Genomic DNA, 15,507 nt, shown 5'->3' on the forward strand with positions numbered 1-15,507 from the left:
TGGTATGGTTAGTTTATAAACATAAATGAAAAAAAAAGTTTTTTAATTGAATTATATAGTATACAACACGAATAAATTATACAAGGATGTACAGTCTACCAAACAAATACAATAAAATTAGAAGGCAAAAGCCAAAATGGAAAAAACAAAACTATAGTCCGTGAAAGTACGTTTGATTTTTGGTTGCACCCTTTTAATTTTTTAATGAATCAACATTTTTACTTGTTCTCAAAAGAACATATTAATTTATTTATTTATTTATTAGTGTGAATACTTTAGTCACGTTTGACAGTACAGTACATCCAATCAGCACTCGTTAAATTCCGGACCGCCCCCACGGTCAACTCCCAGTGACGTCATGTCGATCCTCCCCGTGCGGGGTGTGTGAGGAAAGCGTGTCAGCGTCCTGTGTGTTTACGCCTATGTGTGTCACTTTGGACAAGCACTTAAGGCGAGCTGAAAACCCAACGATGCATGTACTATAGATATTTTTGCATTGAGGGGGGAATTGACTTGACATGACAGGCCAAGGACGAAAGGGGCTTTGCAGTGCTGCGTGCACGGAGCCATGAATGAGCGCGTGCACGTATTCGGAGGTTTTCGAGGAAAAGTCCGCAGCTCATCTCGCTTCCTTCACGCCGCTTGTGATCCTTCACTGTCTCCTATTGTTACTTTTTTTTTTATAACGAAGTGATCAGCTATCATCGCTTAGCATGGTTTTCGAAAGGTGAGTGAGTGAATCATGCAAATGCTGCTTGATAAAATGATGATGATGATACAATCAGCTCATTGTTGAGCGAATTGCACCGTTGATGTCCGTGTTGGCAGAGAGATGGACGCGATCGCCAACAGCATGCAGAAGAAGGCTGCCGAGCTGGAGCGGCTGGCCGAGGTGCTCGTCACCGGGGAGCAGCTCAGGTATGTCGGGATTCTGTTCAAGACCATCATATCCATCATTAAAAAAAACAAAAACATGGTGGACCCATTTTGGACTTGACACTCATTATTTTTTATTTCAATCATTTCCAGTTGTGGGAAGAAACAAAGTACTAGTTGATTTTTCTAGCGTTTGTAGTTTACTTGAGCATTTATTTGCATAACTTTTTACTTTTACTCCTTAGAAAACAGGACCTAAATTCAACTTACTGCACCTTTTTATTTTATTTTTACATCTGAAGCTCAAAGGCTTGAGTATCTAAAGACATTTCAGAGTCTACACTAACTTGCTCAACTTCTATTTATTAATTATGTAAATGTTCTCACCAGCCCTCTATGCGTTTTGTATTTTGGACTCAACATGAACTCCCAGCCCTCCACTGGCCTGAATTCGAATGATTTTGTTTGCTTTACTAACACTACATGAAGTGAGGGTGAACCCACTAAACCTCATAATGTCATAGATATCAGGGACTAGCATTGCCTAGTTGTGTTGACACGCCCTTTGACCTAGTGTTGAGTAAGGCCCCCCATTGCCATGGTGTGGTGGTCTATGAATTCAGCAATTAATAGTGTAGCAAAGCGTGGCAACAATGCCTGGAATTTCATCCCACCTCCCACCCTCTCCATTGAAATGAATTGTTCCTCCAATTTGGTTTATTTACTGTGACACGGCTAACATTCATCGCCACGCGAGAGTAATGGCTTGTGTCAGCACAAAGTTCCCAGTCACTAAGCACCAGTGTATGTCTTTGTATGCTGTGTGTGTCAGTGTCCGTACCCCCAGCTGACCATGTGACTTGGTTTAGTGAGCAGTGGGTTGGCCTGTTGGCGATACAGAGTGCCCAAATTGCGATGCAAAAGAGTCCCGCTTTGTGCTGCTTAATTCTTTTGCAACATGTTTCAGCCTACCCAAAGATGCTTATCAACTAGTTTGGGAGGGATTGACACGGCAGTGGAAGTTACGGAGATGTACAATGTGGTTTCTGTAAGAGTTTGCAGTTTTGCACTCGTAGTTTATTGAGGATTTTTTTTTGCGGCGCCGCAAAAAAGGCTATTGCACTGATTATACCGTGGAGGTAATGAAAGTGCGGATAAAAGTTTCTTTGGTTAGCATGTTTCCCTTTGTCAAGTGATCCCAGGTCAGAATCTTAGCTGAGGCCTTCCTGTTATCTTCTTTTGCATTTTTACCTCCTATGTGGATTTTATATATATATATATTCCCTCGTGGAGTTTTCTCAAGGTATAAAAACTAGGGGATCAAGAACGAAGCCTTGGTGCATGCCAAGGGAGGAAAAGGGAGTTGGGCCTTGAGAAGGTCATTGCAGTGAAATAGTGTGAAGGTAACGGATGTGTGGATTGCAAAAGATGTTCCTGAGACAGCAGCATAGTCGTGGTGCTGGTTTTTTTTTTTTTTTCAGGGTATTCTTGCTTCCTCCTACAGTCCAAAACCATGCATGTTAGAATTATGAAGACTCTGTCCATTGATTTCTATCTTTGTTTATGACCTGTGATTGCCAGGCAACCTGTACTGGGTGTAACATACCTTTCATGGCATACAGCGGTTTCTTTTTGTCTGCAATGCAAACTGGAAACTGTACTTTTGTCTCTTATCATAGTCAGCGTGGGAGTTTGAAAAAGTATGCAGTGTAATGATTGACGCACTCCTTTGTTGACCTCCACTCCCTGCTGTGGCTTTCTGTCATCTAAACTGATAAAGAACTAGAGTATGTAAAAGCCAACTTTAACTTCTTGTCTTTGTGTCTCGTATTAGAGTTAATAAAAACTAATTAACTGACTAAAACAAAAATTGAAATAATCCACTTTTGATAACAAAATAAAATGCTTACAGAAAAGAAAACTATCTATTCAATCCATCTAATCTATACCCGTATTCTCAGCAGTTTTATTTAACGGAATAACATAAAGTGGCAGCCAAATTCATAAACCCTTTTTTCTAAAAAAAAAAAAAAAAAAAAAATTGACACTTTATAATCAAGTGCGCCTTTACGTATAAATATCAAATTGAAGTTCAATCAAGTTTGACTCATCTGCTGTCCCGGTTTGTTTTCCTCAATGTGATGTAATGCACCACATGACCCCGTGTGGCTTACTTAGAGAAATCTGCAAAAATAGATCATTTCATAAAATACACAACATTTTTCACCAAAAGGCCTATTATTAGCTCTGGCTTCCATGTACATTAGCTGCAGGTCACAATCTGGCATTTTCGACTGCTCTTATGTAATGGAGCATCTTCAAAAGGCCCATTTGTTATTCTGCAACACAAGGAAGGTTTCCTTAGTATGTGAAAACACTCTGTGGTCATGTCGGGCATAGGAACACTCTGTCTCGAGAAACGCGGGCATAAGAAGCACTCTGTGTACTCTTGAAAACCACAATGTCTAAATGCGACTTATCTGAGCTCATCTTGGATGGAAATGAGCTCTGTAGTCTTGTGAGACCGCATTGACTGTACATGAGATTTCCCTCTGAATGTCCTGACCTCACTTTATCTCTGTTCGCATAATTTAACAGGGAATTAAATGGAAAAGGCATGATGTGGGCGGAAGTCTTTTGGTGCCGGATTGTTTGCTCATCTGGGCTCTTGGCAGACAGGCGCTTGCGTTGCTGGCAGACTTGGACTGTGATCATGAATTATGCAAAATGTTAGCCAGATATACGGAAAGTTGGATGTCTGGATGAGACTTTGACATACTCAAGTTTAGCAAGTGAAACCAGAACAAATTTATTTGACTGGTGGATGACTTGGTCTGGATGTGTCTGATTCTGGGCTACATTTAAAAAATTGGAAAAAATAACAATTCTACAAAAGCTAATATTATCTTCCAGGTTGCGGCTCCACGAAGCGAAGGTCATCAAGGATCGACGTCATCACTTGCGGACGTACCCAAACTGCTTCGTGGGCAAAGAGCTGGTTGATTGGCTGATTGAACACAAGGAGGCCTCCGAGCGAGAGACGGCCATCAAGATCATGCAGAAGCTTCTGGACCAGAGCATCATCCACCACGGTGAAGCTGCAATGCTTTCAACCAGTTTTTGTGTAGCACAAGATGGCTAGTTTTGTTACTTCAATACTTTAGTTTTTTTTTTTTCATACTGATATTTACCGTTGTATGCACTTTACTGCTAAACATAGATTAGCGATAGATTAGCAGCGTAAGAATATCTCATTGATATTTATGGATGGATGGATGGATGGATGGATGGATGGATGGATGGATGGATGGATGGATGGATGGATGGATTTGGGTGGGTGGATGGATGGATGGATTTGGGTGGATGGATGGATGGATGGATGGATGGATGGATGGATGGATGGATGGATGGATGGATGGATGGATGGATGGATGGGTCTGGGTGGGTCGGTGGGTGGATGGATGGATGGGTCTGGGTGGGTCGATGGATGGATGGATGGATGGGTCTGGGTGGGTCGATGGATGGATGGATGGATGGATGGATGGATGGATGGATGGATGGAGCTTGAAAACTTAACCTTGTGCTGTTTGTGCATTTGCAGTGTGCGACGAGCACCGGGAATTCAAAGACATGAAGTTGTTCTACCGTTTCCGTAAGGACGACGGTACCTTTCCGTTAGATAGCGAAGCCAAAGTCTTCATGAGGGGGCAGAGGATCTATGAGAAGTACGTAGACAACACACATGCACAGCTTTTTGATGTCCTCCACACTGGAACAAATCAAACATTATTTCCATTGTGTTCAGCTCAATTAGTTTAAAAGCTTTTCAGGCATGAGGTTATTGAATTTCAATTAAGCGTATTTGTCCAATCAGGGCCGAGAAGAAGAACAACACGAATGGAACTGTTTTGTTTTTTCTTCAGCTTTTTGCCCATGATGTTGTTTGTACTTGATCTCCATCTTAAGCCCCATAGAGCTCAGTTTCAGATGTCATGGACTGAGATCCAGATCCGAACTGGGTTATTATGAATATTCAGGTCACGGCTGGCGGCTGCTTGCTTTGTGCCACTTTGAATAATCCCAACCTGTACACTATGTTTACTCTTTGACGTGCACAACACGCTGTGTACCGTGTTGAGCTAACACCAACTGTTGACTTAACATATTTAAGCGGGGTGAATGACAACTGTGTACACAGTCACTTTTCACGGAACATTTCATCGACAATTTATGCACGCATGATGGGCAGAGAGCCTCTTCTAGCTAAAGTCCTACCCTGTCACCATATTAACAATTGACGTGTTGACTTTACATAAAGGTTCCTTAAATGTACCACAAGGAGAAAATAGAACTGCAAATTGTTTCGCCGCATGACCTTTATTGAACCTCCCTGAGAGGAAAGTGCTCCTAATTTATTTTCCCAGAATTTATGCCCTGCTGATCTAATGCACGTATTTTTCATTTAGTTTAATTTCATCCATTAGGATTCTGAAAACAGTTCTTGACGAGCTTCTCAAAAGAGAACATTTGACACACAACAGAGGCGTTGACATCTGCAACGAGTCTTTATCAGTTCCACAAGTAAACCACTCAAATGAATGCGACAAGAAAATGTGACAAAATTAACATGACACAGTAAAAAGAAAGACAACAGTGAAAGATCTCAATTATTTTTTGTTTTGGCAAATCTTTGCAGCTATTTTGTAATGTTGCAACAACAACAATTGTGCAACCTGAACTATCATGTCTCATACTTTGTTATGAACACATGATCTTAAATAATGTCAACATTGTTACTTTCCCTTACCAGGAGTTTCCAGTTCCCTGTGTTTTTGACTTTTAAGAACAAATGCAAGTTAGCTGTGGGATGCGGGAAAGCTTTAGTGAGTGATAAATGCACATAAAACAGAAAAAAATTGTGTGTTTAAGCGTATGGCTTTGACATGTGCGGGCATGTCCTGGTTGAAAGATGATTCAGCACGCTTTATTGTTTCACTCAATCGGTGACAGTTGTTGACTGACGTGTGTTTTTGTACACAGTCGGGTAAGAGTCAGCAATTCTGCCCTCCACATGTCTGTACTTGTTTTGTTTTTTTTGTTCCTAGTTTCGCTTACCCTACGCGACAAAAAAAGCAAAAATATAAATTTGAATTTTGCAGTTTCACACTGCAACAAATGTCAATGTCAGTAATTAGAATATAGTCATTTATAGCTCTTGCACAAATGATATTATCATTTCCCAGCAGCTTAAAAGATTAGCGAGCTTCAAGGAATAATGTTTTTCATCCCCAGTGCGTCCGGTTATTCAGATTATAAAGTCGGGAATGTGTCTGAGCCGCAAGTTTGGAAGGGGTTCCACTTTGGTGTTTTTATTTAAGAAAAAGTCATACTATGCCACTATTTTTTTTTTTTATAATTACCGACTACTTGTATATGTAATTGTGATTACAGAATCCCACACATTCACGAATAAATGTAAGAAACCAAAAACAAATACACTTTTCAACCTATTGAGAATAATTGTTCCCTCGAGTTCTCAATCTGATGCATTTACTGAATGTCTGGATTTTTCCTTCATGGCCACTCACTAAAGCTCATTGATGTTGTCTAGGTTGATGAACACGGAGAACAGCATCATACAGAGCAGGGAGGAAGAAGGCGGAAACTTCGAGCGGACGTTGGTAGCTTCCGAGTTCATTGATTGGCTCCTGCAGGAAGGGGAGATGGCGACCAGGGAGGAGGCGGAGCAACTTGGGCGGCGTCTACTTGAACATGGGATCATCCAGCATGGTGAGGAGGAAGTCTGGCTCCACTTTCCATTACTAATGAATGGTTTGAAACTTTATTGGAAGTGTACGTCTTATTAGAGGTTCGTTGCCCTGTGCAGCAACTCCTCAAGATATCCTGATTGACTAAGTCAAGCCTCCACATGACGTTAAATTCGATTTGATGTGAATGTGGTGCATGATTCAATTAGACTGCACTGAGGAGCAGTCACATGGTTGTACTGTTTATATTTGACCTTCCACAACTTTTAGTCAATGGCTATGGGAAACATTGCCTCATAAACATTGCATTAGTGTGTGCGTGTAACCTGTTTTCAAAGAATTAAAGACGAGGTAGATCAGTATTTCATATGACAACACACAAAGCTGCATGAGACAACTTGATCTCATAGTGCTCAGTTACCTTGTCAGAAATGAAAATATTTGGGGAAGTTTTTCTGACCCACCTCTGGTTAAGCTACATGGATCTGTATTGAGACACATTTTACGCAATTAATTAATCAATTGGGAGATGAGCTTCATCCCAAAATCGCTATTGTTCAACTTGCCAAGACAACTTGCCGTTTCATAATGTGGAGTCTACGATCATTTTCCTTTTAGTCTCAAATCATCTGACTTGAATCAAAATCCATTGTGGCTGTTTCAGAAAGCTTTTGAACTCATAACCACTTTCCTAAAATTATGTTCTGCTTTGTTTAACCAGTCACAAACAAGCATCACTTTGTGGACGGGCCCCTCCTCTTCCAGTTCAGGATGAACTTTCGGCGGCGGCGACGGTTAATGGAGCTGCTCCACGAACGGAGTCGCGGCATCCCCGAGAGCCACGACAGCCCTTTCTGTCTCCGCAAGCAGAACTCGGATGGAGGGAATACCAGTTTTCTCTCAGGTAGTCTGCACTTCATCACACACAAAAACAAACAATAAAAAAAAAAAAATCTCAAAGATTCTACCAAAAACATTCAATATCCGTTTTCAAAAAGAAAAATAATGAGAAAATTGGGGAGGTGTGTTGTCAGTCTTTCATTCTTAATGATACGGCTCAGCATCATTGTCGAAATCAATTAATCAAATGTATTGTTATATGTTATTATTATGACTGGACCTCACTTTTTGTGTGCGTGGTGTCGACAGTGAGTCCCACTAAAGAGATAAAGATGGCAGTCGGGATCCGCCGGAGCAGCATGAGCAGCAGCTGTGGCAGCAGTGGCTACTACAGCAGCAGTCCCACACTCAGCAGTAGCCCACCCGTCCTATGCAACCCCAAGTCTGGTCAGCAGCCGCTATGCAATCTGCTTTTACCAAATAGCCACTTAGATTCATCACAACTATGTTTTGGTACTGAAACATATTGTTCCTATCAAGCAATGTGACTCATGTGATGAGATGAAAACCAGAAATGTGTGTGCGTGCGCGTGTGCCTGCCCATGAATGTGTGTGTGTGCCCATGAATGTGTGTGTGGGAGGTGTCCTTGATGGTCTCTTGGTAGGCACAAAACCTCTCAGCTTCATGCACACAATACAAACAGGAAGAAGGAAACTTCTTAAATACACATAAAGGGACGCACGCACACACATGCAAAATACACATCCCACAATCCGGCATTAATAATCAAATGTTCTGTGGTTGGACAGTTCTGAAGAGACACGTGAGTCCAGAGGAGCTCCAGAGCCCAGGAGGACCTTTTCTAAAGAAGACATTCACTGTAGGAGAAACACACATGCACACGCACATGGACATGCTCAAATGTGACTTTTACAGGATGCTGTTGTAACAATGTCACACATTCAGACACTGTTGTCACGAGTCCCACAAGGAAATAGACACATACTGTACACACCACATGCGTTGTCTATTCTGTATTTTATGCATAATAATCCTCAAAGCATGTACTGTAGATGATAATATGAAGTATTACTTTATGGGATACTTCCACCATGACAACCTTTGATTTGGCCTTGCACAGATCGTAGGCGATGCTGTGGGTTGGGGCTTTGTCGTGCGAGGTAGCAAACCCTGTCACATCCAGGCGGTGGACCCCGGGGGACCTGCAGCAGCTGCTGGCATGAAAGTAAGGACATTACACACCTCATGCACGAAAAGATGGAAGGCACCGTGACATTGTGGCAAAAATAAAAACCAGTGTGTAAAATTCAGAGCATAAAATGTGATCAAATGATAGTAGTAATAGTAGCAAGAAAGCGGGGTCATTCCTCCCATGCAGCCACCACAGCTGGCGGTGAATTGTGCAAGCAGAGCGGCAGCAAGGAATGCTGGGAATGCATTGCACAGTGACTGCACTGTCAAATGGTCAGGCAGCAGAAAACTAGCAGCAGGCTAGCTGGCTGCAGGCGACACACAAGCAGACATGTCTTACTGTTACACATAACACATCATGTACTATGCGACCCTTTAAAGTTTGACAATTAAATGATGAGCTCCTGCTGGTTTGGTTAACATCATGCAGTAGTAAAATGTAACTTCATAAAAATGTTGATTCTTTTTTGTACAAAAAAGAGGAATTGGGCATTTGGAATAACCACTTCTGCTTTGACGTTCATATTTAGTTGCAGTGGAAATGTGTGTCATGGGTCACGGGTGCTGATAAGGCATTGTTATCTTAATGGAAGAGTAACTAGCCTGAATTTGGGCTGATAGTGTGGCATAAAGGCAAACTATTTGACAATTGCATATGGTCACAAGCCACACAGATATATTTGAAGAAAAAATAAAAGTAATGAGATAAATGGCCAAAATGTGTTATCACTTGGGCGGGAGGGAATGTTCTTCACCGTATCACTAATGATAATTTTCTGTTTGAGCAGTTAAGAAAGTGCTTGTTGTTTGTTTATGAGGAGTTGCCTTGCTATTCTCCGTGTTCCACCTCCCATGACTCATTTTATTGATGGATAATTAGTTAGCAGTAACGTCATCCTCAGAGAGAAGGCCACGTTGCAAGGTGTTGACATGGCGTCCACGTAAGAGGCCGAAGGGTGAAGTTACAAATGCAGACAGTCACTGTGACCTCCGAGAACACGTACCGCCGATTTGACTAATCACTGTCAACCAGACAGAAGTTGTGATACTATAGATACTAAAAAATACCACATCGGAGTCTGTCCCCCTCTTATTAGTGGTCCTTTCAGTTTTTATCAAGTCCCCAGCAGGCCATCATAAATATATGAGAAAAAAAAAAGTGATGCAACTGGCTGAAACCAGTCCAGGATGTACCCCATATCATATCCGAAGTCAGATGGGATAAAAATGGAAGGATAGCTATGATGCAACAAGTTGTTGTTATGTCTGAGTATTCATGGGTTATATATTTTAGAGCCTTTTTTTTAAAAACAAAATCCTCCTAGGTACCATTTGTTTTTACAATCGACTGCTGTGCCAGATAAAATGTTTTTGTAGTCTGTATATGACCAACATGACATAAAATCAACTTCCGTATGGGACTCGACATAAAAAAACGGGTAATATTTACATTTTTTCTTATTCCAGATACAAATACACTAATATATGCACAATTAAAGTTGCTAAATATACTTCAGTGATTGAAAATAAGTGTTTTACATACTTATCACATCAGACAAACGTCTTTTTTTTTTTCTGTCAAGTCTTATGTGTGTGTGTGGTCCATTTATAAACTTCCCCTTCCTTCCTGTCGCCTCTGCTGGAAAAGGTGTGTTTATTGTTTGCTTGCCCCGTCTCAGACGTTGTCTTTAGGTGTGAATGTTTGCTGGCTGCTAAATCACTGCAAACATCGGCAGGCCACCTATCATTTGTTTGCATAGTTTATCTTTGGAGCTGGAGATGTCTGACATAGTTCCGCGGAGGTTATGTTAATAATTGTCAACCCACCAAAGATTTGTACTTTAAAAATACTTCTTGGTTAACGATCTTGGCGATTATTTACAGTAAATGGCAAGTAATGAATACAACATTTTGCCAAACGAAATGAAATCCTTGTGATTCTTCTTCATCACCTGACAAGGAAAGAATAAGCTCTTCCAGCTCTCACTCAGCATGTGTCCATTATTTGCTCTGCACATTTTCGTGGTCTTTTCTTTGGGAGACTTTTTTTATTTTTTCTTTCACGCCCCCTCCCTGCCCACTGGCACCCGGCCAAGAGTAACAAGCCCGCAGCCCTGAGAGGAGGCCGGAATTAAGGAGGGGGGCTGTTAAGAGAAGTTTAAAAGGAAGCTTAAACAGACGGAATAAACAGAGATAAGATAAAAAGATATTCAGGTGTGCATGTGTGTGTGCGTCAAGAAGAGTATTTTTGGCTCTTAATGACCTGAGGCGGTTTGCAGCAACAACATGGGATTACTAACATTTTTTGTTGTTGTTTTTCTCACCCTCTTGCTGTAATCTATCTTAAAACCTCAGGAAGCACATTAAATTTTATTAGCTGGTGATTTTGTAAAAGACATTCAACACCATTCCGCAGAACGTCCGGTGATTTGTGGGCTCCGAAACCCGAATGTGCACAAAGTTTCAGAAACATTTTGAAACAAGTTGAATAGAAGTCTGCAAAAACCTAAAATGCCAAAGTGCCGTCATGTTGCGAGCGCCTCCTTACTTTAATTGGCTCCAGTTGGCAGTTGCGGTTTGGTCATGATCAGGAAGGCAGGGCGCGGCAGGGCGCAGGCATGACGGCGTCCCAGTTAGCATGCGGTTGTGTCGTTCCTGAGGTAATTTAGCTGTAGTCAGCATTTTACAAAAGGGGAAACTTTATAACGAATTGTTTTCTAAAAACACACAACAGTACAGTGGAAAATCGCCGAGCACAGTTTGTTAAACTACTTTTGTTCATTTGTCCTATAAAAGAAGTCCATTTAATAATTCCGTTTCAGAATTAACCAGTGCCTGCATTTATAGTATAGTGTATAGACAATATTTTAACATTGATTAGCAATTTTTAATGACAGACATGTGGTCATCATCACACTTTTCCTCTTTGCTCTTAGTGGTACTTTTGTCGGCATCACAAAAAAACAAAGATAAAGTGAAACAAACGAAGTGATGTGTTTCCATAACATTTGGGTTGCAAACCAAATTGTATGACTGTCCAACTATTTTTGGGAGCTCACATCTTGGCTAGATCATCTTTATTGAGGCCAAAAGAAGAGTTTACCCAGCTGTCCATTCAGTCATCTGTGTACACTTTGTCGTCTCAACAATGCCAAATTCAGATCTCACGTGCACACATTGATATGGGAAGAGGAGAATGGCATTTAACACACACCAACAACACACAGCAACATTTAACTGTTGGTTTTGAGATGCAAATTGTGAAATCTGAAATCGGTCTTTACTGTAGTGATTTGAGCAAAGAGTAAAGCGCGATGAAAATGAATTGCTGCAACATAATCCCCTTTTCCAACCTGTCACGCCAGATGGCTTTTGTTCACTCAAAATGTTTCTTGCTCAAATCCATCTGGAAAACAGCCAACGAAAAAGGTCAAGCACTTTTCCCAAAAAGTCGTGGGAAGAAAGTTCGTAATGTCACACCCAGCATGTCAAAAGGTCAACAAGCGCCGCAACTCCAGTCAAATTCACTCAACTGTGTTGCTGTTTTTTTAAACTCCATTTTACTTTTTGTAAATTAAATGTAAACTCGTACGCAAACAAGACCGACAGTGGATAAAATGAAACGCTCTCCTCAGTGAAGTCAATGTTCATATTTGATCTCTCCCATCTTTAGGTTTGCCAGTTTGTGGTATCGGTGAACGGCTTGAACGTCCTCGCTCACGACTACAGAACTGTGAGCAACTTGATCCTCACTGGGCCCAGGACAATCGTCATGGAAGTCATGGAGGAGATCTGACTGTGTTGAGCACAAACTGCTGACAAGACATGTGCAACAGCAACACCTAAGGTTGAGTGAAAACCACCCGCACTAAGAAAGCGGATGAACGCTGTTGTACTGTTCTTCGTCTCTGCAACTCGAATCACACGCACAAAAAGTGAGACTGTGCAATCTTCTGTATTCAACTCCTCTACTTTAAAAAAAAAAAAACAGAGGAAGGACAATCCATATCTCAGTGACAATTTGGAGAAAAATGAGTGCCAACTTTGCATCATCAACAGATGACTTACCACCTCCAGTGTCCTTTGCTGGAGCTAGTTTCCAATTCCACAACGAACGCTTTGGAGAGACCGATGCTGCCCTCTGCTGGCACAAACACATTTTCACACACGCACATTTAAACAAAATTCAGACGCACTGGATACAATTTACAATATGATTCGATGATACCTATACGAACATAGGTACAGTGTATGAAGTTGAATAAAAAAAAAAAATTCTCAAGTCAAATGAGGGTTTGTAACATTTATTCAGGCTGATGTAATCAGCACCATAACTATAAGCTCTGATAGAATTTTCTAGCATTAAAAGCACAAAATATCCCTTATAGATTTAAGAAATTGTTTTAAAATGCACATTTGTTAATCATGCGTTTGTTTCTAGATTACAATATGAAAATCACGGCTTTCTGGCCTCATCATAATATAGTTTGTAAAACGTATTGTAAATGATAGCCAACTAGTGACAATCATAGCAAATCGTAGGTTGATTTAAAAAACAAATATTCGCAAAACACCAATATAAGCATCCTCAAACAATTTAAGGTAATTTCCTTATGTACAATTGCAATTTAAACATTTAATGCTAAGCGCAAAAATATATGTGGCAGTATATTAATGGAGCTCATTGGGTGGGTTTTTAACAATGTGTCATGGACTATGCAACGGACCTGATCCACATTGGCTAGTCAGGGTAATTGCACAACTGAATGTATTGCAAATTTCTCTTTTTTAACATAAAGCACTTAACTATAAGAGATGCATGCTTTTTGTTAGAATGTTGCTACATCATGACGCTCGCATTGCAGCATGATGGCTGTATGATGGCCCCACATTTAAATTTGACCAAAAAAAACATTATGGTATGACAATTGAACCGTTGTATGTAGAGACTAATACCGGTACATATTGTATATCTTTATATGAACCAGATGTAACTAGGTGTAGCGTATGAAGGAATTTAATATGATCTTCCTTTTGGCATATATATGTCATGTATAAATAACAACTCCCATCGTGTTTCCCTATGCAGTTACGCACACGTACTCCTCAATATTGGATATTAGCTATTACTCCATCATCTGAGAGAAAAGCTCTCGACTGCACTCACCATACTAAGCATGCTGTCAAATTTAAAAATGTGGTGTCTTTAGAATTTCAGTGTACAACACGTAACGGCTGTCCAAGGGAAAACATTTTCCACAGTTGATGAGTTTTCATCCAATGGTGACAATTTATCGCAATGTGTTGTGAGACGACACGGGTGTTTTGAGGTGATGGCATGAGTGTATCTTTCATCACATGTGAGCAGAAGTTGAGAGGTTGCTCTGCTGGGGTGTTTGAAATCTCAGTTTAGTGCAGTGAAATGATAATAATACGAAAGTTTTCCAATTTTGCAAGGATGTAGTATCAATGCATTCACTTTATCATGACCTCTTTGATCTTGTCAAGAGATTATTATTATTACCTGTGTGATCGCAGAAATTTCAATACAGTCTTTGTATTGGCTCAGGTGTACCTAATGGTGTGTCCAATGTGTCAACATTAAAAATATCTACCTATACTATATAGGTAGATATTTTTAATGTTATCTTTTGACACCTCTTGTTGACTTCGACCATTTCTCCCGAAAGAGTTGTCAAGTAAGCTAGTAGACTTGATTAGAGGCCACTAAAAATGTTTGTTGTAAAAGGTGACCTGCATTAATTGTCATTAATTTCATTAGTGCCTTTGCGACAAGCAAAGGCAATTGTAGACAAATCATCTTTAGGTGCAGTCAGTAATTGCGTCATTATTTCTCAACCAAAGATGACTGCTGATTTTCCCAACTGTTTTGTTTGTTTATTCTCTTGTAAATTTGCGTCATGTAAACATGCAGATAATACGCCTTCTTTTAACAGGCTACAATTTTTTTTGCAGCTTTTTTACATTACCTTTGCCATAAAAACACATTGAGTAAATGAATAGTGGTTAACATCAGTTTATATTTGGTTGTATTCTATCATTTCTATTTTTCCCAGACTCACTCACCTTCACTTTTAAAGTGGTGTTTGTAAAATCTAAATAGTTTTGTTTCTCACACAGACTGATATCTTTCAGAATAACAATGCACAGGATTAGAATTCATTAATGAATGATGGGATGATTTGCCTTAATGATTTGTTTTGCTTCTCATGTTACTGTTTTGTGTACATAAGTTTCATCTGGTCATGCTGCGGTGGCTGTCATGCTTCATTTTAAGGGACAATCAGTGTTTTACACACTCTTGAACTGATGGGCGAATGTATAACTTCTGTCGACGCATTCATATTTCAGCTATAAAAGGGACTATGATATTTTCAGCAGTTACTTTGGATTATTTTTGCTCTCAAAGTGGGACAATTCTGCTTTTAAACTCAATAAAGAGCTCGTTGTTTTAATGATAAACGCACAGATATTTTCCTGAGTAAGATGTTAAGTGGTAAATAAAAGCATTCTGTGTTAACTGGGAGAGTTGTTCACTTTTCAATACATGTAGAGATTTTATATGTCTAATTTTGCTTCTTATATCACATCTTATTGCACAAGTAACGTGCGATACAATTGTAAGAAAGATATGAATTATTGCATTTTATTGAAACCAGTTCATCATTTTAAGACATTCAAATCTGGCTGACTTTATGATGGAAATGTCAGATTCTTTTATTACTAAATGGAAAATATATTTATAGGTATAATGTGTCCATTCTTAAACATTAGAAGCACTTTTTTATT

General features: G+C 40.0%; 1 protein-coding gene across 1 annotated transcript; it reads left to right on the forward strand.

Moving 5' to 3' along the window:
- Positions 1–385: 385 nt before the first annotated feature.
- On the forward strand, positions 386–15,238 carry deptor (DEP domain containing MTOR-interacting protein). Its single transcript, XM_037273841.1, has 10 exons — positions 386–727; positions 829–918; positions 3,790–3,968; positions 4,478–4,601; positions 6,488–6,666; positions 7,366–7,548; positions 7,794–7,931; positions 8,295–8,365; positions 8,627–8,731; positions 12,371–15,238. Exons 1-10 carry the CDS (start codon positions 714–716, stop codon positions 12,491–12,493), a joined length of 1,206 nt encoding a protein of 401 aa, XP_037129736.1. The 5' UTR covers positions 386–713; the 3' UTR covers positions 12,494–15,238.
- Positions 15,239–15,507: the final 269 nt, after the last annotated feature.

This window comes from Syngnathus acus, chromosome 16 (assembly GCF_901709675.1).
Source record: "Syngnathus acus chromosome 16, fSynAcu1.2, whole genome shotgun sequence".
Taxonomy (NCBI): domain Eukaryota; kingdom Metazoa; phylum Chordata; class Actinopteri; order Syngnathiformes; family Syngnathidae; genus Syngnathus; species Syngnathus acus.

Excerpts from the sequence above, each read along its gene's own strand:
- deptor (XM_037273841.1), top strand. Across the intron at positions 919-3,789 it reads GTCACCGGGGAGCAGCTCAG|GTTGCGGCTCCACGAAGCGA; the intron begins GTATGTCGGGAT and ends ATTATCTTCCAG. Across the intron at positions 7,932-8,294 it reads CCTATGCAACCCCAAGTCTG|TTCTGAAGAGACACGTGAGT; the intron begins GTCAGCAGCCGC and ends GTGGTTGGACAG.